This window comes from Lepisma saccharinum, chromosome 7 (assembly GCF_977018435.1).
Source record: "Lepisma saccharinum chromosome 7, izLepSacc3.1, whole genome shotgun sequence".
Lineage (NCBI taxonomy): Eukaryota > Metazoa > Arthropoda > Insecta > Zygentoma > Lepismatidae > Lepisma > Lepisma saccharinum.
This window is the reverse complement of record NC_139235.1, coordinates 62,103,153-62,123,881: the sequence shown is the minus strand read 5'-3', so window position 1 is coordinate 62,123,881 and position 20,729 is coordinate 62,103,153. Positions and strand designations below refer to the sequence as shown.

The window sequence follows — 20,729 nt, the reverse complement described above, 5'->3', positions numbered from 1 at the left end:
TCATCTTCGAATTTGCAGTATTTACAGAAATACAGATTGTACGCTGTTCTTACAGCAGGGGTAATATTTCTCCGCTGTCCAGAAAACACAATTTGACCACAAACATAACAGAAATTGTTAGCATTGTTAATGCATTTAAGTGGCATTTTTTGCCAAATCACTCAGCAATTTAATTAAATGCCAACCTTACCAGAAACGGACCACGTAATACGCAAACACGATCTTCGATAAATGCACACACTCAACCTAGTTTTATAAAGCCACAATCACGTCTGCACAAATGAACACCTCACAAAACAATGAATAAAGAGGTTTTGTGGCTGGTCTTGAACAGTTCCCCCTTTCCTTACAACAAATAAATAAAGATAAGATAAGAAAATAAACAACTAAAGATTTACTTCTTACAGCTATGCAATACCATATATATAGGGAACTTTTCCAAATCAACAATGCCCTGTAACTCAATTATAATTAGTCAATTGCGATTTTTAATGACAGTTTCGTATTTAGGGGACCAATATTGACTAGAAATTGTATATATCACTCATGTCGCATTTTGGCTGTTGACCAGTGTTACCGAAAGTAACTATAAAAGTAACTTAGTTACTTTTTAAAGTAACAATAGCTGTATATGAGTTACTGTTTAAGCAAATTAATGGTAATACAGGGTGAAGTAACTAAAAGTAACTTATATAGTTACTTTTGAAAGTAACAAGCATCTCCCAGCCAGGAATTTGCACTTGGAGCACTGAGTGTGGCGGTATTGAAAAGTGAGTCTTTATCATATATATTCTTCATACATTTTTGAGAACGGACATTTCCAGGCGAGCATTGGCCCCGATTGGAACAACCCCGATCCCTTCAGCGGGGAAGTCGCTGTGGATACCAAGAGTTCTACAAGGAGCAAAGTGTCGAAAGAGAGTGGAATGAACGTCGCCTCCCTTGGTGACACCACTCGACGAAGCCTCAAGTCTTCTCGGAGTGGTCGCTCGGACACGGATCTCGGGATGGAAGCGGTCTGCGAGGTCCTGAAGAGATGTCAATATGAGGACGCGCAACGTCTTGCGGGAAGAAATCCTTATGCTCATCTTCTCAAGACCGTCTGCTTAAGTAAAGAGTAAGTGGTAATGCGATTAAGCCTTGTTTTCATGACAGAAAAACACACTACATATGCTGACCAAGGCAGTCTATATTGTAGTAAAAGACACCTAACAAGGTTACGTTTCAACCCCCTATCAGGCCTCAGACTTGAAACCAAATTAGTTTGCTTAATTTGATTTCAAATCTGAGGAAGATCCTGATAGGAGGTTGAAACGTAAAGTTGTTCGGTGTTCTTTTTTTTTTTTTTACTGAAATATAGACTGCCTTGGTCAGCATATGTACTGTTCTATCTCAAGATTAAGGTTCTTGCATGAATTATACACTGCACGATAAAGTAATTTCTAGGCAGCATTTAAAATTAACTTGCGGTTACTTTTTCACGTAAAAGAAACGATTGTAACAGCTACTTTTCGTTGATTGATTGGGCCTCCCTCGTGGACGTAACTTGGGGCCTAACTTTGGAGGGGCAGAATCAAACTTGGGACTTAACTTTCAGGGATAGAATCAAACTTGGGACTTAACTTTCAGGGGTAGAATTAAACTTGGGACTTAACTTTCAGGGGCAGACTCAAACTTGGGACTTAACTCTCAGGGGCAGAATCGAACTTGAGACTTAACTTTCAGGGGCAGACTCAAACTTGTAACTTAACTTTCAGGGGCAGAATCAAACTTGGGACTTAACTTTCAAGAGCAGAATCCAACTTGGAACTTAACTTTCAGGGGCAGAATCAAACTTGCGACTTAACTTTCAGGGACAGAATCAAACTTGGGACTTACCTTTCAGGGACAGAATCAAACTTGAGACTTAACTTTCAGGGGCAGAATCAAACTTGGAAACTTGGGACTTAACTTTCAGGGGCAGAATCAAACTTGGGACTTAACTTTCAGGGGCAGAATCAAACTTGGGACTTAACTTTCAGGGGCAGAATCAAACTTGGGACTTAACTTTCAGGGACAGAATCAAACTTGGGACTTAACTTTCAGGGGCAGAATCAAACTTGGGACTTAACTTTCAGGGACAGAATCAAACTTGGGACTTAACTTTCAGGGACAGAATCAAACTTGGGACTTAACTTTCAGGGACAGAATCAAACTTGGGACTTAACTTTCAAGAGCAGAATCAAACTTGGAAACTTGGGACTTAACTTTCAAGAGCAGAATCAAACTTGGGACTTAAGGCGAGGAGATACAGTTACGCAGCATGTGTGCGTTTATTTGAATATCGTTGGAATGGGCAATGCTACTGAAGAAAACGTGGAGGTACAAGAGAGTATAAATTTCTCCACATGTGGCAGGTCGAAATGTTTTTCAAAGTTGATTATTAAGCTAGATACGACCAATAAAAATATGACGAATAAGAATTTTCTAAATTCCATATATTGCTGATGGCGAATGAATTTCAACATCAAGTTACGGCTAATCAAATGGGAGTTTCGACTTTTCTGCTGGGCAATGACTTCTTCAAACTGCCCTCTTCCCGTTGACATCATTTTGTATTCCATCGGAAGTTTGATATTCCCAAGATAACAAACCAAGAAATACTCCCATATGCCCAATGCATTTCTCTTTGCCTCCTGGCAGTGTTGCCAAACCTCGTGCGTACAAAGAGCTAAATTTCACCTTAAATGGAGTTAAAACTGATTTTCAATGAGTTAGATTTACGAAGTGCTTCCTGGAGTAATGTTAGTTGACAAAGGGTTGGGGCGCTGCTATTACCGTTAACTCTAAATTGATAACATTTTTTTCTTAGTTTTCACCATCTAGATCCGGCGGCATCACCCATCTCATGGTCGTACGAAATCGAAAATAAAGAATTCCCTGATAACTATATAATGCCAATTTTATGTCAACACGGCGCTATAAAAAAAAGAGTAGCTGGAGATATAAGAGGGGATGGGGCGACGCAGCCAATATAACAATATCACGTCACGTGCAAAATGTATAATGATGGCAAATGTTGGTCTATGTGGGCCGGAACCAGTGATGGCATCATAGTGAGGCACGGGGGTGGGCGCCCCAGTTCAAAGGCAAACGAGTGCACGAAAGAGCCAGATCTGACTCCAAGATAGCTAAGTTGGCAACACTGACTCGGAGGGAAAAGCCAGGCGAAGACTGTCTCGTATGCCTTTAACTTTCAGGGATAGAATCAATCCTGGGGCTTAAATTTGGGGGGCTGAATGAAACTTGGGACTTAACTTTCGGAGACAGGACAGGATCGACAAGTTTTCAGTACCGAAAAAAGTCCACTAGTATTTTGCTAAAAAACTTACATAAGAACAATCATAAAATAGACTCTTCAATACTTTGGTAATCAGTAACCTGAAAATTTAGGGGGCAGGTGCCCCCTTGCTCCCGCCAAGTTACGCCTATGGCCTACCTGAGGGTTTAACGGTAGCGTCGCCGCCTTGTAATCAAGGGGTCCCGGGTTCGATACACGGTGGAGGCACATAATGGTTCGGATCTCACTTTCAACTGTAGGTCAGTCTCGAGTAGCCTTACTGTGCATAAAGTGAACTTAAAACACCAACTCAATCATTGATTGATTTGTTTAGTTTAACTTCGCTTTTCTGCGACATTTAGCTAATCGCGACGAGGGGGATGAAGGGTGATAAGATGAAATTGATGAAAGAACATTCGCTAACACATATGGACACCACAAAGTCTCACAGAGGATCATACTGGCTGTGAGTTCAGACGCCAGTTCCTTGTTAGTCTGCAAAATATAGTCCAGGCTGTACTACGTGGAATTGAGGTTGACTTTTCAGGCCTTTTTTGAAAGGCGGCTTCTTACACCCAGTTACGTTTCAAGAAAAAAATATAAAAACAACATTTACTGTTACTTTTATGCACATGTCAACAGCAATGTAGAAAATTATGGTTTACTGAGAAATATGAATAAAAACTTAAACTTCACATCTGTACATTTGTTAAATTATTAAATTATTTAATTAAATATAAGGATTTATCTTTCATTTTCTTACCTCCATATATTTCTATTTAAATATTAAAGGTTTGAAAAGAAATATTATTTTTAGATAGTCATATATTAGAACTGCAATAACCACTCCGCCACGAAAGTCGGCTAGATAGTATTGTTGTTCGCTTGATATTGACCCTAGAGTCACTCGAAAACAAAGTTCATTGCGTAACTTTTTTTTGTCCTGTTCATGTGGCCTTCTTGTTCACTCGATTTCAATCCCGTATTCATCTTGCAGATTCTGCCGCAATCGGCTCGCTGCCTACGACGGCTCCAGCTCGATTCTAGCGCTGTCTTGCGGATCCACAATCAACTTCCTGTCGCTGCACACAGGAAAGACCATGCCTCCATCGCTGTCGGGACATAACGGGAGCATAACGGTCGTGCGATACCATCCTGACGGCCACGAGATATTCACTGGAAGCACGGACGCGACAGTCAGGCATGTCTGGATTTGTTTTTGTCTTTCTGCTACTTTTGGCTAATTGCGACAGTGAGGATGATATGAAATTTATGAAGGGACGTTCACAAAGAACACTTATGCCCAGGATCGTAGGGCGCTGTACAAACTAGGGATAGCCACTTTATTATTTTTTTTTTTTTCGAAAATTGAAAATCGAAAAATCTTTTTTTTGGAAAACGAATAAATGGAAGTATGAAAAAAATTTCGTAGAACGAAAAAACGAAAAGGCGTTTTTTTTCGAAAAACGAAAATTCGAATTTTTTTTCGAGAAACGAAAAATGATTTTTTTTCCGAAAAAGTTTTTTCTAAAAACGAGAAACGATTTTTTTTTCGAAAAAGCAAAAAACAAAATATCGAAAAATTTCATTTTCGAAAATCGAAGAACAGTTTTTTTCGAAAATGGCCATCCCTAGTACAAACCACTCTGCCATGTAGGTTTGCACGTTTTTTTTATGATTCAATCATGGATGATTAAAGGTCGTTGTTTTATAACGAACGCACCGCAATTTCTTAAAGTTACTTCAAAGTTTAACTTTGCACAGAGAAAAATCAGCATTTCCAAACACAGTTCAAGATTAACCTTCACAAGTCAGGCTAGCCGACACAAATTAGCTATACTGATTCGAAAATTATGTTAACTTATGGATACTGACACTCCACCACATTTACCCCACTGTCTGCCTCCTACATGTGCATATGCTATTTGCGAAATAGCTTTGTATCCTTTTATCATTATTGTATGCTAGCTGAAGTTGAACGGCATTGGGAGTGTCACTATTGATCTTAGCGACCCCGAAAACTATGGATTCCACACTAATATCGGTCGTTTTTTTATTTTTACGTCACCCCTTCCCACACCCATCCCTAGGGGTGTCTTACCTCCACAGTATTTCTTTCCAGACTGAAAGTAAAATGTGTACCAAGTTTGATTGAATATGTTCCAGGCGTTCGAGAGTTATGCCGGAACAAACATGCATACATATATACACACATACATCAATTTTTATATATAGAGAGATTGAACGAGCCAACCTCCGTGGTGGATTGGTTATCACAGCGCTCTACCACGAGCGGGGTCCGGGTTCGAATCGCGGTCCGGGATTTGGTGTTCCTTGCGAATGTCTCTTCATCAATATTATCATATCATCACTCATCCTCATCTTCGCCATTAGCCAAAAGTGGCAGAAAAGTAAGGAAAAATAAACTAAATCAATCAATCAACAAATCCAATTCAATGTGTTAATTATTTGCGTTATTTGCCTATTTGCATTATTCTGCGAACCAATCGAAACTCTCTGGCATCCAGTGGCGTGACGAGGATTTTCGAAAAGAAGGGGTTACTTCTTCTGGTGGTCATCCCTCATTTTGCGATCTTCTTTAGTGAATACTGGACCAAAGGGGGATCATGACCCCACCCATGGTCGCTCGCAAGGAGGGGGGCAGAAGGGGCACTTGGCCCCCTCTGAGATATTTGTCAAAATACAATGTAATTCGAGAGGGGATATTTTCTTATAAATGATACTGTTATATGTGACTTGCAGATTATAAGTTCTAGCAATTACTGCCATGTCGATCCAAATTAGGAAATACCAGATACCAGATAAAGTGGTCTCTGATATTTATGCGTCGTAAAAAAGTACAAAAATATGAAGAACTGTACATCACGAAAGTGATAGATGTTCATGGAACGGAAGCAAAACGAATCCAGTTTCTTGGAGCGAAATCGGAATTTGTGAACAGCGCCAAAGTATGTTCACTCAATTTCAATTTTTTATAATTTGTTAAATAATAATAATAGGACTAATAATAATAATAATAATAATAATAATAATAAGTAAAATACAAGTTATATGACTGAAGGGCAAGATATGATATTTTACTCTGCCCTCCCCACTGAGAAAGAATCCTGCAGGCGCCCTTGCCCCCACCAACCCCCTCTTGGGCACGCCACTGCTCGCACCCTATTGCGAGGTGTAGAACCCGATGACCCACTTGTTAAATACACCACTATATCCAAGCATGTGTACGAGTATCAGCAAACTTGAAAGCTACTAACAGCTTTTATGCATTCCAGTTGATAACTCCTTGATTTTTATCACTTTCAATTGATTCCTAATTTCCATTTCAGAAGCTGGGACGCCTGCGGTTTCTCCACAATGGACACTTTCAGCGGTCACACGGGTACGGTGACTGACGTTTGTGTCAGAAGCAAAATCTTGGCTTCTGCAAGTCTGGACAAAGCAATCAAAGGTGAGATGCAACAAGATGTGGCTGTGACGTCACATTTTTTTTTGGCCTTGCCACAATTAACAGCCAGTCTCACTTATAGGCAGCAAAATAATACTCAAGTCAAACTACTGAATGACTCATCAACGGGTGTGCTTCTATAAGAAAGAAATTTCATTTATTATTTATTTTACTTTTCGTCTTGTACGGACTACATATTCACACTTATACAAGATATCCTGTCATTATAATAAGAAACTTGGTGCCACTAATAATCATTGCAGAATAATCTCTCCGCAATGGAACCGCAAATCAACATCTCGCCTGGTATGGCACATTCAGGTAGATCTATAATTGAGAGACTATATTGATTGGATCTTGCTAGCAGATCTGGCATAGCACATAAAACAAGCATTAACTTTAGCACTCTTCTTTAAACCACTCTCTTGCATATCACAGAATGTTGGTAACTCTTGAAAATAAACTTCTGGTCATATGCAATTCTTCAAAGGTGTAGCATAACATTAAAAGAGAGCGTACACCGTTGAGTTGGTGTTTTAAGTCCGCTTTATGCACAGTAAGGCTAATCGGGACTGGACCTACGGTTTAAAGTGGGATCCGAACCACTGTGCCATGTGCCTCCACCGGGTATCGAACCCGGGACCCCTTGATTACAAGGCGACGACGATACCACTGCGCCATCGGGGAAGGCCAGAGCGTACACCGTGTCCACACATTATTGGACGATTTTATAATACTACAGTTTTACTAATATTGAACAGACAGACGGGGTGTAAGGGGTGCTCCTTCCACGTAGTGCACCCAATAGTCAACCTCACTTCCACGTAGTACACCCTGGACTGCAGACTAACGAGGCTCTGGCGACTGGCGCCATAGCCAGTATAATTTTGTTTTTGTTGTCCTGTGTTTTGTCCTTCTTTGTACTGAGTGTTCCTTTACAGCCTCAGCTTTTAACGAAAGTCAGAAGATTTTAATATTTTATGATTTTAGTTATGCAACGTTAGAGTTGTTATGTGTAACGATAAGGGGCTGGACCTCGTATAATGTGACGGGTGCAAAATAGCCTTAGTGCTGACGCACCCAAAATTTTAAATTAATTAAATTAAATGAACAGACAGACATGATATTACTATCACATGAAAGAGGAATATTTAAAGTTTTGCACTGATCTTAAATCAGGGTGGATAAAAATCATTTTTTATGATTTTTTTTATTTAAATCGATTTTTTATATATATATAAAAAAACACGTTTAAAATTGCTGGAATGGTTTTTGGCCAGTGGCGTGCTCAAGGGATGGTTGATGGGGCTTATAACCCCCACTTTCGCCCAGCATTCCTAATAAAAAGAACGTCAAAGGTAGAAAAATGACAAAATGAGAGCTGGCTACCAAGGAAAAAGATACATAACCCCTCCTTTTCGAAAATCCTGGGCACGTCACTGTTTTTGGCACCATACATATAGATTTGCTTGTTAATAGAAAGGCTTTTTCTAGTAAAATATTTGAACAATTTGATTAAAGCTAATCGGAAAATATATGTAATTATTCATTTTTCTTGTTTCTGATACTATATAGGTGAACCTACTATAGAAATGTTCCTTGAATGTGTTAATAAAACTATAATACATAATTTCACTAACTTTTCTTACAGTGAAAATAATACATTCTGGATGTACAATGTAATTGTAACTTAAAATATTTTTTAAAGTATTTGTAGCTGAGTTTTGGCAATTTTTTAATGGTAGCTTGCAAAACATCAGCTGTCATGATTATTTACAGTTTACTGATAATGACAGTACTTAAGGTTTAACATGCTCAGTATTTTGTATATTATTCTACACAACATGTTGCTATTTTTACATAAAAAAATTATTGAATTTTAAATCAAGAGAGTTTAAGTGTGTTTACATATTACAGTTCCTTTCGTATGAGCTTCACCTCGTCAGTACAATTATTTTGTTTCTTTTTCTTTCTAAGAGCCTAATAAACACCATTAAATGATTACGAGATTAATGAACTTTCACCAAAAGTGATTATGATATCTAGGAAATTTTTATGTACATTATTTTTAATTCTACAAATTATTTATTTAAAGTGATTTAAATCACCTGATTTAAATCTTGATTTAAATCGCGTTTTTAATCAACCTGATTTAAATTAATCCACCTTGCTTTAAATACATTCATTCTACGTGTGGCAGGGCAGATGTACAGGCAGTATTCCCATTTTCGTCAAACCCTCTCAAGCATGTCTTATGTGACGTTCCCGATGGCGGTGTTGATGCATCTTTGCATTTCTCATTGTCTTTGGAAGTTGAGGAACGTAAACATTGTCTCTGATGAAAGTCCACGGGAAGAATTCGCTCACTGTGAGGTCAGGTGACCGAGGAACTGCCATCGGACGTCACACACAACATGCTTGAGAAGGTTTGGTGAGAATGGGAATACTGCCTGGACATCTGCCCTGCCACACGTTTGGAGCACAGTGAATGCTTTTAAAGTATGTGTAAAACCTCAAATATTCATCTTTTAAATGATGCTAATATCATGTCTGTCTGTTCAATATTATTGAAAATAGTCTTAAAAAATCGACTAATATTCTTAAGCTTCTTGAAATGTGTCCGTAAATAAAACGCATTATCTTTTAAACCCCATACCAGCTAACTGTAGACCAGGCAAACGAGAACAAATCTCTGCGCAAGTAGTGACGCAAGACAGCTCCACCAATGCAGTGAGAGAAACGGGATTGCGTAATGGGCGACTGGAGTTACCCGGTTTCCTTTCTTTACCCTGTCAGCGTTGCAAACTTTTGAAAACGATAATACCGTACGCACATGGCAAACGAACCGTATTTTTGTCTCCGTCCGTACGATTGGTTTAAGAATTTCTTAGGGAAATATTAGGGATAAAACAGCAAGTGCAAATTTTGACAAGCCGTACATTTAGCGTACGGACTAAGGTCTGGACCGTACGTCCGTACATGCCATGAAATTTCCTTACATGTACGGTCAGGACCGTACGGTTGGCAACTCTGAGCTTTCATCACTCGATTTCCCTCCTCCTCCTCTGCCGCTATGCGCATCCCTGCTCTACAGTTAGCTGGGACAGGGTATAGTTATCAATATTCCTGCAGCAATGAAAACATACACCGTCTCCATAATTATAATTTTTATTTACGGACACATTTCAAGAAACTTAGGGAATCAGGGGCGTCGCAGCAAGAGGGACGAGGGTGGGCTATGGCCAAAATGGAATTAGACGAAATTCCCAACTACCCCTTACGTAGTTTATGAAGGTAAAAGGTACTCGAATCAGCCGCTTTATTATTGAAGTTAAGCATCATATCATTAACTGTAAATTAATATATTTCAGTGTGGTTAATAGCGTTTGCGCAGTGTGTTCTTACAATACAAGAGACGCTGCCTGCTCTGTGCCTTGTGATGGACGACAAAAATCTCTACGTTGGCTTTTCGAAGGGCGTTCTTCGACAGTATGACGTCAGCACGGGATCCCCTCTGAAGGTACGTGGAGCGTATTTTGGGTGGCAGCTTGGGCGTCCGGAAGAGGGGATGGGGGCGTAACCCCTTGGAAAATGAAAGTCAACCAAAAATTATATATTTCACACATATAATTTCATTTCAGACACAATAACATGTGATAATTATTGCATGAATATGATATATTCAAAATTTAGCATTTTCTTTGAGGAAACAACACTATCATTGGGGAAAATGTGCATTTTTACCCCCTGGAAAAAAAAAATACCTTCCTTGCCCCTCCCGGGAAAAAATCCTGCGGACGTCCATGGGTGGCAGACGTCTAAAAGAAGGCGATCATCCCCTCTGACTTCTAAATTTAAGTAATTACCCTCCCCTAATTTCCAAAACGAACAGTACATCGTCAATTTACAGAATAAAGGCATATATTTCCTTTGACGTATAAATATGAAGAGCGCCTACTTCCATCTACTGTATGTAGCAAGGGCATTGTACTTTTTGGATACCCTAATGACTAAGAAGTGTATATTTGCCTATTTCTTCTCATTTACTCCTTTGAGGTAACATATGTACGGGTCATTCTACGTCAAAACACTCGGATTGAGTTGCTGTTTTAAGTCCACTTTATGCACAGTAAGGCTAATCGGGACTGGACCTACAGTTTAAAGTGGGATCCGAACCACTTGTGCCTCCACCGGGTATCGAACCCGGGACCCCTTGATTACAAGGCAATGACGCTACCACTGCGCCATGGGGGAGGCCCCCAAAACACTCGGATCATGTCACTACTTGACACGGACCTCCATGGAGTTTGTGCTTTAAGACCACTTTTACATACAGTAGGGCTAATCGGAACTGGACCTACAGTTTAAAGTGGGATCCGAACCACTATGTGCCTTCACCGGGTATCGAACGCGAGACCCCTTGATTACAAGGCGACGACGTTACCACTACGTCATCGGGAAGGCGGAACTCCATGGAATTGACTCTTCGTTGCAGGAGTGTAGTGCATTAATAAAATATAATATTTCAGTATGCAACCTTCGTATGTTCCTCTGAACCCAATCAAAGTGCGCAGATTCAAATAAAATATGCCTGAAGACTTCTGTGTTTTTCTCACTGTTGCTTGCTTGATTTATTTATTTATTTGATTTATTTTACTTAGCATTGCTTCCACTTTTGGCTAATCGCGAAGATGAGGATGAGTGATGATATGATGAAATTGATGAAGGGACACAGTCACAAAGAACACTCATGCTGAGGCCTTGATTCGAACCCGAGGCTCCTGCGTCATCACTGTTGCAAAAAAATGATTTTACACAAATAAAGAATGTTTCTTTATACAAAAAATCAAATTTCACACTATTGTTTTAAAGCTAGATTTTACGCAATTATAAACAATCATTAAGAGAAATAGAGAAATATGTGTTTTTATGTTAAATAAATAGGGACAGGATTTTGAGGTACAAAATTATGGTCGGGAATGGGAAAAAAAGGTTCTGAAAATGCTTTCAAAAAGGTGCTGATAAAATGCCTTTATTCAATGTTCTCTTTTTCTGCGCCTTCTGTATATAAAGCGCGCGGACCGCGTAGAGAACTGTGGTTCTGCCGAATAGGTTTTGTTGAAGTTTGTGTTTTCTCTCGCGGGTTTTGCTACATTATCTTGGGAACTATAGGGGCTGTAATGATTATACAGGCTGGCTCAAAAAGTCACTTAACACCCCCGGTACAAGGCCACTGCAGCGCGCAACATAGAAATGGTGATGACCAATTATATCAGGCCAAGGGGGAACCACATTGACGCTACCCGCGCGGTCGGCGGCCATCTTCTTGTCAGACATCTTGAATTCAACTTCAGAATTTTAAATGGGAAGGGGGTGATATGATATTTTAAATCAGGCTAGAATTTCACGAGAAATGCAATGGTGAAGGTTTTCTCGATCTATCTTTAACCAGTAAAAAGTTATGACTGAATTTTTGTACTAATTTGCTCCTTTTCGAGGTGTTGGAAAAATGTCTTAAAACTTGTTTAGCGCATCGGTAATGCATCGAGATCAAAGTGATGTCTAGGGAGAGAAGTTCGCATGCCATTGTATAAGATTTTAATCGGATACATCCACGAAGAGCTGTGCATTATGAATGGTTGTCGCGAACAATTTACAGTGTGACGCTTCCATTGAATTAAAAGTCCTTCACAGTGACAAGGCTAATGTTTATGTTCATAAGGAAGTTCATAAACAGAATATTCGATGCTTTTTATCTGATAACCCATTTTCGACAGATCAAAGCTGAATGGTTAGTGCTGGTAAGTTAATGGTGTGGCCTGCTGTGTGGAATACGATTGGTTAGTCAATTTTCCATCAACGGAACCTTAAGTGCTTAGGGCTACTTGGATTTGTTAAATAAACAGGTTTTTTCATCCTTGCTTATGGAACAAGGTACTTTTTACAGAGTTTTTTCAATAGGGAAGAACACCAGAACACTTATGGGAACGTTATGAACCAGTTTTTGTCCAAAGTTAGTTATCAGATGACAAGGGTCACATATTCTGTTTATAAACTTCCTTATGAACATAAACATTAGCCTTGTCACTGTGAAGGACTTTTAATTCAATGGAAGCGTCACACTGTAAATTGTTCGCGACAACCATTCATAATGCACAGCTCTTCGTGGATGTATCCGATTAAAATCTTATACAATGGCATGCGAACTTCTCTCCCTAGACATCACTTTGATCTCGATGCATTACCGATGCGCTAAACAAGTTTTAAGACATTTTTCCAACACCTCGAAAAGGAGCAAATTGGTACAAAAATTCAGTCATAACTTTTTACTGGTTAAAGATAGATCGAGAAAACCTTCACCATTGCATTTCTCGTGAAATTCTAGCCTGATTTAAAATATCATATCACCCCCTTCCCATTTAAAATTCTGAAGTTGAATTCAAGATGGCGGACATGAAGATGGCCGCCGACCGCCCGAGTAGCGTCAATGTGGTTCCCCCTTGGCCTGATAACGATTGGTCATCACCATTTCCATGTTGCGCGCTGCAGTGGCCTTTTACCGGAGGTGTTAATTGACTTTTTGAGCCACCCTGTATTATACCATTATATAGCTCTAGTTCTGCTCTACAAAATGAGACTGTAGGATTTTATGTAGCTTCTCAAGAAGAGTGGAAATCATTTATCTTTCTGTCCAATATTTTAAAAAAACATGAAAGAAAAGGAAGGAATAAGGCGCTGAAGCATCAAAGAGAGGATAAAAAGGGTTTAACTGTGCCAATCTCACGAAAAGGTGCAACAAAGTGTGTTCATTTTACTTGATTTCGTATCCTAAAATACATAACTCAAACGATCGGTATGAAAACATATTATTATCAGATCGAAACCTAAATACGAGTATCTAACAGATATAATTTTTGGAAAGGTGCAGTACCTTAAAATCCGTTTCCTAGAATTAAATATCGGTATTTAGATTCTAATTTCATGATCAGAATTTGTATTCATATTTACAAGTAATAATTTTAATAATTTACCTAAAAATACAGACTCTACATTTAACAATTCCTTCGTTCTATGTCGATCTATTCCAGGAGGTTACTGCACATCAGAGGAACGTATCAGGCCTGGTGCTGGAAGCTCCATTTCTTATCAGCTGTGGATTGGAGGGCCAAGTTCGACTGTGGGACCACAAAAACCTGGGTCCTCACTGCCTACTGACCATGGTTCATAAAAGGTATGTGGAGATTATGTTTATATCTTTGTGTTTGACAGCGTTGTATAATACCCACCATCATGATCTTATTAACGTTTTATCGACTCCTTGTTCGAGACGTTGGGAAACTCCCCCTGCGTAGGAAACCACTTTGGAGAGACCAGCATTTTGGAATTGGAGCCCCGGACCGCGTTTTAATGATCGATCTCCAGTAGAACACGATCTGGTGTTTTGTGCAATATCTTATTTCCTCATTCAGTTATGCCTTTTAAACTATTCAATTTCACACGAATAGCTAAACAAGTTGTGTACTATGCTTTTTGCCGGTCATTCTAGAAAGTTGTAGCAAGGATTATACAGGGTGTCATATTAATGGCGCCCACGGACCACAGATTCATATAGAGGACATCAAAACAAACAACTTTTCTCAGTAACATTTTTCTCGTTGGTGCGTCGTTTCGGCGCTACAGTCGTTCAAAAAAGCCCGTTTTGCCGCCTGTATGCTGGCAACCACACACAACATTTGATCGTATCTGTGACGTCATATCCCGTCGTGAAGCGATGCGTTCCAGGGTTGCCAGGAACACACATATTCTGTGAAAAATAATATAGCTACAACCAACCACATGTAACACTACGGACCTCAATTTGTTGTTCTAAAATGGCTGATGACGTTTTCGTGTGTTTTGGAGAAATAGAGTATTTGAGTGAGCGAGTTCTTCGAAAAACAGTTCCGGTAAATGTATTCATTTCAGAGTAAGAATATTACATGTTATTGCAAATTTGACATGGTTATATCCTAATCAGTGACAACTAAATGTGTGCATTTGTATGAAATACAACATTCAATAACAATAACATGTTAGTGAAAACAACGTTTGTGTTCAACCAGCCCTAAGTACGACATTTAAGAATTTGTGAACCTAGCTGAATGATAAATGACTGATTTGTAACTACATATATTCAACTATCTAACACGAAAATAAGTTAATTGCTATGTATGTGTCCGTATTGTTGTGCATAAGTTGTATGAAATTGTGCACTTCGAAGTGTAAAGGTCACGTATTCATTATCTAGACATAATAGCAAGATATTCAGTTATATTCTCAAATAATATATTTATGTTCAGTTTAAAGGAACTATGCGCAAGATGATAAATATGATGTCAAATAAATATTATGTCCATTAATGAATTTTTACGACTTCGTTCAATTTTAATTTTGTGGTTAATTTTTGTACCTTAGTACCTGATGCAAACAATGCATGTTATATTCTCCTTCTCAAGGAGACCAAGATCTTTATGAATATTGCGATGTAATTAATGAACAATATAAATAATGTGCACACCAGAATTTAAGATATGTAAAATTAAAATCTGCACAGAAGTTCCTAAAATTAAAATTTGCTCTTTACGAATAGCAATTCTTAACTTTGCACAGTCAGTCAGTGTGATTTCCTGTAACCTATTTGCATTCTTTTTAAATTTATGCTTCGTATTGACAAGTATGAGAGAGAGATATTAATGTCACAAGTGCAAGGGAAAATATAATTCCAAACTTGCATGTCAGTGAAATTAATGTTGTACCAATTCAACTATACATCATTTCAACGATTAAGTGCTTTTCTGGAATTCGTAATCTGGGCCAAGTTTAGATTGCAGGGTGATTATATCTTCATATGCACACACACACACACACCTATTTTACATGGCACGATTTCGATACACATTCATGTAGAGTTAGCAGTATAATGTCGTTAGGAAAGGGTGAAGCACACGTTGACATTCATGAAACCTACGACATCTCCTGAGAAAAGACTTGCATCATATATTACCTCTTAAGATTTTCTATTACCTGGCTTGTCTACCGAAAAGGAATATAAATTATAAGAGTTTTATAACAATAGCGGCATTGTCCTGATTTTGCATGAGGACTACTAGATTCTCTTGCATTTTGCTTAGTGTTCATTAATTAATGTAAGCTGCTTTCATTATTATTGCCAATGTGTTTTTAATCTCTTTGTTAATGTAAACCCCTTCCCATAGGTTTGAATTAGTGAGTTAATCGAATTAAGTTTGGTGTTCTTAGCATCCAGATGTTTCGAGTAGGTTAGGCTAGTTTGTTTGTAGCATAAGTATTTAACACTTTCACTCCTCGCCTGTTCGTGTGTGTACATTTTCATTTTGAACACATAAAAGACACACTTTAGGTATACATTTCTGCCAAAAGTTGAAATATATTCTTAAGAAACGTGTTTACATATAACTACATTCACTCGTTCATTTCCTAAAAAATTCAATTTTATATTAGCTTGTCTCAAAAAGCAATCACAATATATCGAATATCTGTTGCGTTCAAAAATGAAGTCAAATGTATGAAAAAAAAAACACATTTTATAATACTTTGAATAAAATGTTTCTTTTCTGAAAAGTATAAGTAGGACATTTGAAAATAATATGATGAACATCGCTCTTGAATTACTACAATCACAATTTGGAGATTTTAAAATGGATTCTTTGCAGATTTATATGTTATTCTATCCACTTATCCTTCTGATACGTTGTTCCTGGGATTGTAGAGTGGGATCCACTGTACCGTGCAAATTATCCATCACCATGTTCATACACTTTATTTGACCCAATAAGAGCTTCAAGAATTAAAATAAAACTCAAAACAAGCTGTTGACAACTTCTGCAACAACAAACATAAAAATCCATCGCTTAAAAATACACAAGATGGAAGAGAGAAATTAATGAAAATAGATATGGATCCTACTGTATGTGTTTCAGACGTAATGTAACAACGTGAACCTCGGATGCTTCCATTATCAGCACCACAAACAATACCACAACGCGTGTATCAGGACAAATGTATAGACGTAACCTGTAGATATCAACCTTGCAATGATATTTGCAAATATTGAACATGTAGGCTGAGAGACAAAACCCGATATAACCACTTTCTTTTGAATGCGTTGTTTTTTTAATCATTTTCTTATCGTTGGTTCATTTCCGGGTTTGTCTACTGGACGCGTTTCTCCCTTCGTTTTACAGCTAATAATGTGGTTGGTAGTTTGCTATTATTCACAGAATATGTGTGTTCCTGGCAACCCTGGAACACATCGCTTCACGACGGGATATGACGTCACAAATGCAATCAAATGTTGTGTGTGGTTGCCAGCATACAGGCGGCAAAACGGGCTTTTTTGAACGACTGTAGCGCCGAAACGACGCACCAACGAGAAAAATGTTACTGAGAAAAGTTGTTTGTTTTGATGTCCTCTATATGAATCTGTGGTCCGTGGGCGCCATTAATATGACACCCTGTATATATGAGGATAACCCAGCCCCATAAGCCATGGCGAACGCGGAGATCACTAAGAGGATACGGAAGTTGCTATACGACATTTCCGTTGGAGACGGAAGTTGCTAGCGCCATCTAACAGCTTGGACGAAAACTAACAGCCCTGTCAAGGTTGCCATTAGTCCATGATCAGAGGCTAACTCATAAAACGATCGTATAAATTTAAGGGATGTACATTATAAAGTATGTTTTTATTACATTTATGTATAGTACTGCGTTACGTCGTACATATTCAAGCACTTGAAACTTTTAATGAACTGCTGTAAAGATTTTAGACTTTCATAGAAAATTGTGACGCATTTCACTAGTTGGTTATTGACTTACCTATGGTAACGCATCGTGGATCAAGTTTTTGTTATAAGTACATTTCGATTTAGTGTGGCTATATTGTACTTTCTGAACCAAAATTTATGTTCATTGTGGAGAATTTAAAAGCTTCCGTGATTTTCCTTTCGCTATTCCTGGATTGTTTAGGAATTCAGTGGTGATTGCTTTTGTGATTAAGCCTGCTGCTGTGAAAGATGTGTTCGATGTGTTTTATGTCTTATGTCAAGCATAGTATAGAATAGGCTAGGAATTGGGTATTCGTGTTTAACGCAGATATCTCATTATAAAATTGTCACATGCGTCGGTTACCTTCTATATTGATTTAATACCATCCTCTAAGAAGTCTCAGAAGCACACAGGTTGAGTTTGGTCGTTCTAAGCAAAGGTAGAAACTCTACATATTTTATGTGTGTGTGTAATTTAATTTCGTGTAGAATTATATTTAAGTTTAGTTGGAAAATAAACCTTTCTTGTATCCTACAAATGAGTTTTGGCTGCATTCGTGAATAGTTATTGTTTAAAGGAAAATCTAAACATATTTACAACATTTGGAATAGTAAATGATTCTTACTTAATGCCAGTAAGAAGAAGACAATGTGCAAGTTCAACGTTGACGAATCAAATAAAAAGAACGTATATAGTCAACGTTACAAATGTTTACAGTTTGACATTATGTGGCTAATTCTTCCACTATATTTGCATACGATGAATTTTCATTGTAACTCCACAGTATAATATTTATTTTTGCTAAATGTGCTGCGTTACGGGTAGTTTGTTATTTTAGTGCAGGGGGGAGATATTTCGGTTCTATTATTGTTCATCTTATTGCATATGACGTGGATTGCAATCATGAAACTCCAAGGTAAATAATAGCAAAATCCTGAAATCAATTACAATAATGAACCATCAAGTAAGATTTTTAGTGTAAGAATTAAAATGTTGTTTCTTGTCTTGAATTTTTACGAAAACCAGAATATGACCCAATATTATATATGTTTAGTAAATGTATAAGAAATTAGAATATTTTTCTAGACATTTCCTCTGGACAATCCAAGACTAGAATCAACAATTTTAATTATTCCTTTTTTAAATTTGTTACATTCCAATGAAAAAAAGTCGATTTGCTTTCCAAGTATCGAGCTCAAACATCGATAGTTCCTCACTTTTCGAGTACGTTGTCTTCCCCCGCCAGATAGCTCTGCTTGTACTGGGTATGAATAGTCTGTGGTTTATAAGGCCTTAGAAAAGTGTTCGCACAAGTCAATGGAGAATATGCTCAGTGTCCCATCCTGTAATAGATAATCCTTGGTTGTAGAATGAAAAATTTCGCTGGAGTTGGAAGCCTTTGAAGTAGTTCCGAAAGGTCTCGTTAGATGACAGTACCAGGCAGCATCGGATAGAGACAACTACGGTGGATGTACGAACTACGTGCGCGAAGGGAATTATTCTTTTAGAACTATGACGATCGTTGTTCTATGATTGTAGAAAGAAGCAGAATATTCTCTCTCTCTCTTTCACACACACACACACACCCACACACACAAACGCACCCATATATACAACCTCTGACAATAAAGTTCGGTGAATGATCCCGATTATCGAAAGTAGTCGAATTCTTAATGAAACCTACCTTACTGTCCTTCGAATTAGTCCCCTCCCATGGCTAAGCACCGTTGAGAACGGCTGTAGATGTCCTGGATACTTTTAGAAAAGTCTTCTTTCGGGATGGTGTTCAAGACCCTCGTCACGTTCCGTTGGATGTCCGGAATATCCTCAAATCTCTAACCTTTCTATCGATTTTAATGCGTGGGAAGAGAAAGAAATCTGGAGGATTCAGATCCAAATTTCTTGCAATGCATTGCTGCAGAGGATGAGAGCTGGCGTGTGAGGTACGACCCTGAAACGAAACGTCAAAGCATGGAATGGCGTTCTCCTGCATCACCCCGTCGGAAGGTCAAGGCGTAAAAATCACGCATCAAGACGATGCTTATCACTTTCTTTGACAGTGATGGCATGATCCACAAGGAATTCCTGCCGGAGGGAACAACAATTTTTACGCCTTGGCCTTCTTCCGACGGGGTGATGCAGGAGAACGCCATTCCATGCTTTGGCGTTTCGTTTCAGGGTCGTACCTCACACGCCAGCTCTCATCCTCTGTAGCAATGCATTGCAAGAAATTTGGATCTGAATCCTCCAGATTTCTTTCTCTTCCCACGCATTAAAATCGATTTGAAAGGTCAGATATTTGAGGATATTCCGGACATCCAACGGAACGTGACGAGGGTCTTGAACACCATCACGAAAGAAGACTTTTCTAAAAGTTTCCAGGACATGTACAGCCGTTCTCAACGGTGCATAGCCATGGGAGGGGACTACGTCGAAAGACAGTAAGGTAGGTTTCATTAAGAATTCGTCTACTTTTGATATTCAGGATCACTCACCGAACTTTATTGTCAGAGGTTGTATATATGTATATCGTGACTGTTAAAACTGACTCCATCCAATCACTTAACATCCATCATTTGCAATAATTCTCTTATCAACCACCAGTAGGGTAACAAACAAGCTCTGCGCCCTCCCTTACTGTTTAAAAAGTAGGATATTTTCTAAAATATTAATTCATTATTCACGCCTACATTTATATTAGGAGTATACAAATATGAAGAATGCATACATGTAATTAGAATTAATGTAAAATATAAACCTGTACGAGAACACAAAGTTAATAAGAAAAACACAAGTTATACAAAAATCATATAATTAAATATGAAAATACATTCTTACTACAAATATTACGATATTGTTGAATACTCATCAAAAGGTTATTGGAGATTCAATATTATTATTATTATTATTATTATTATTATTATTATTAATATTAAAATATCAATTTAGGCAATTAATTGATGAATTTAATATCCTACAAAAATTAGTACATTACCTCCATATGCACAATTTGTATTTGTATTTATCTCATTTTTAGCTCCACCTGTCTGCTACTTCTGCTAATCGCGATGATTAGGGAACGGATTTTAAGATGCA

General features: G+C 38.2%; 1 protein-coding gene across 1 annotated transcript in view; it reads left to right on the top strand.

Annotated features, from left to right (window-relative positions):
- LOC145990493 (uncharacterized) overlaps nucleotides 1-16,061 on the top strand; it is a 32,568-nt gene extending 16,507 nt beyond the window's left edge. The window contains exons 6-11 of the mRNA XM_083126188.1: nucleotides 825-1,117; nucleotides 4,317-4,520; nucleotides 6,670-6,791; nucleotides 10,160-10,308; nucleotides 13,877-14,019; nucleotides 16,043-16,061. Of these exons, the coding sequence (XP_082982314.1) occupies nucleotides 825-1,117; nucleotides 4,317-4,520; nucleotides 6,670-6,791; nucleotides 10,160-10,308; nucleotides 13,877-14,019; nucleotides 16,043-16,061 (930 nt within the window). The remainder of the gene's footprint in view (nucleotides 1-824; nucleotides 1,118-4,316; nucleotides 4,521-6,669; nucleotides 6,792-10,159; nucleotides 10,309-13,876; nucleotides 14,020-16,042) is intronic.
- The last annotated feature ends 4,668 nt before the right edge of the window (nucleotides 16,062-20,729 follow it).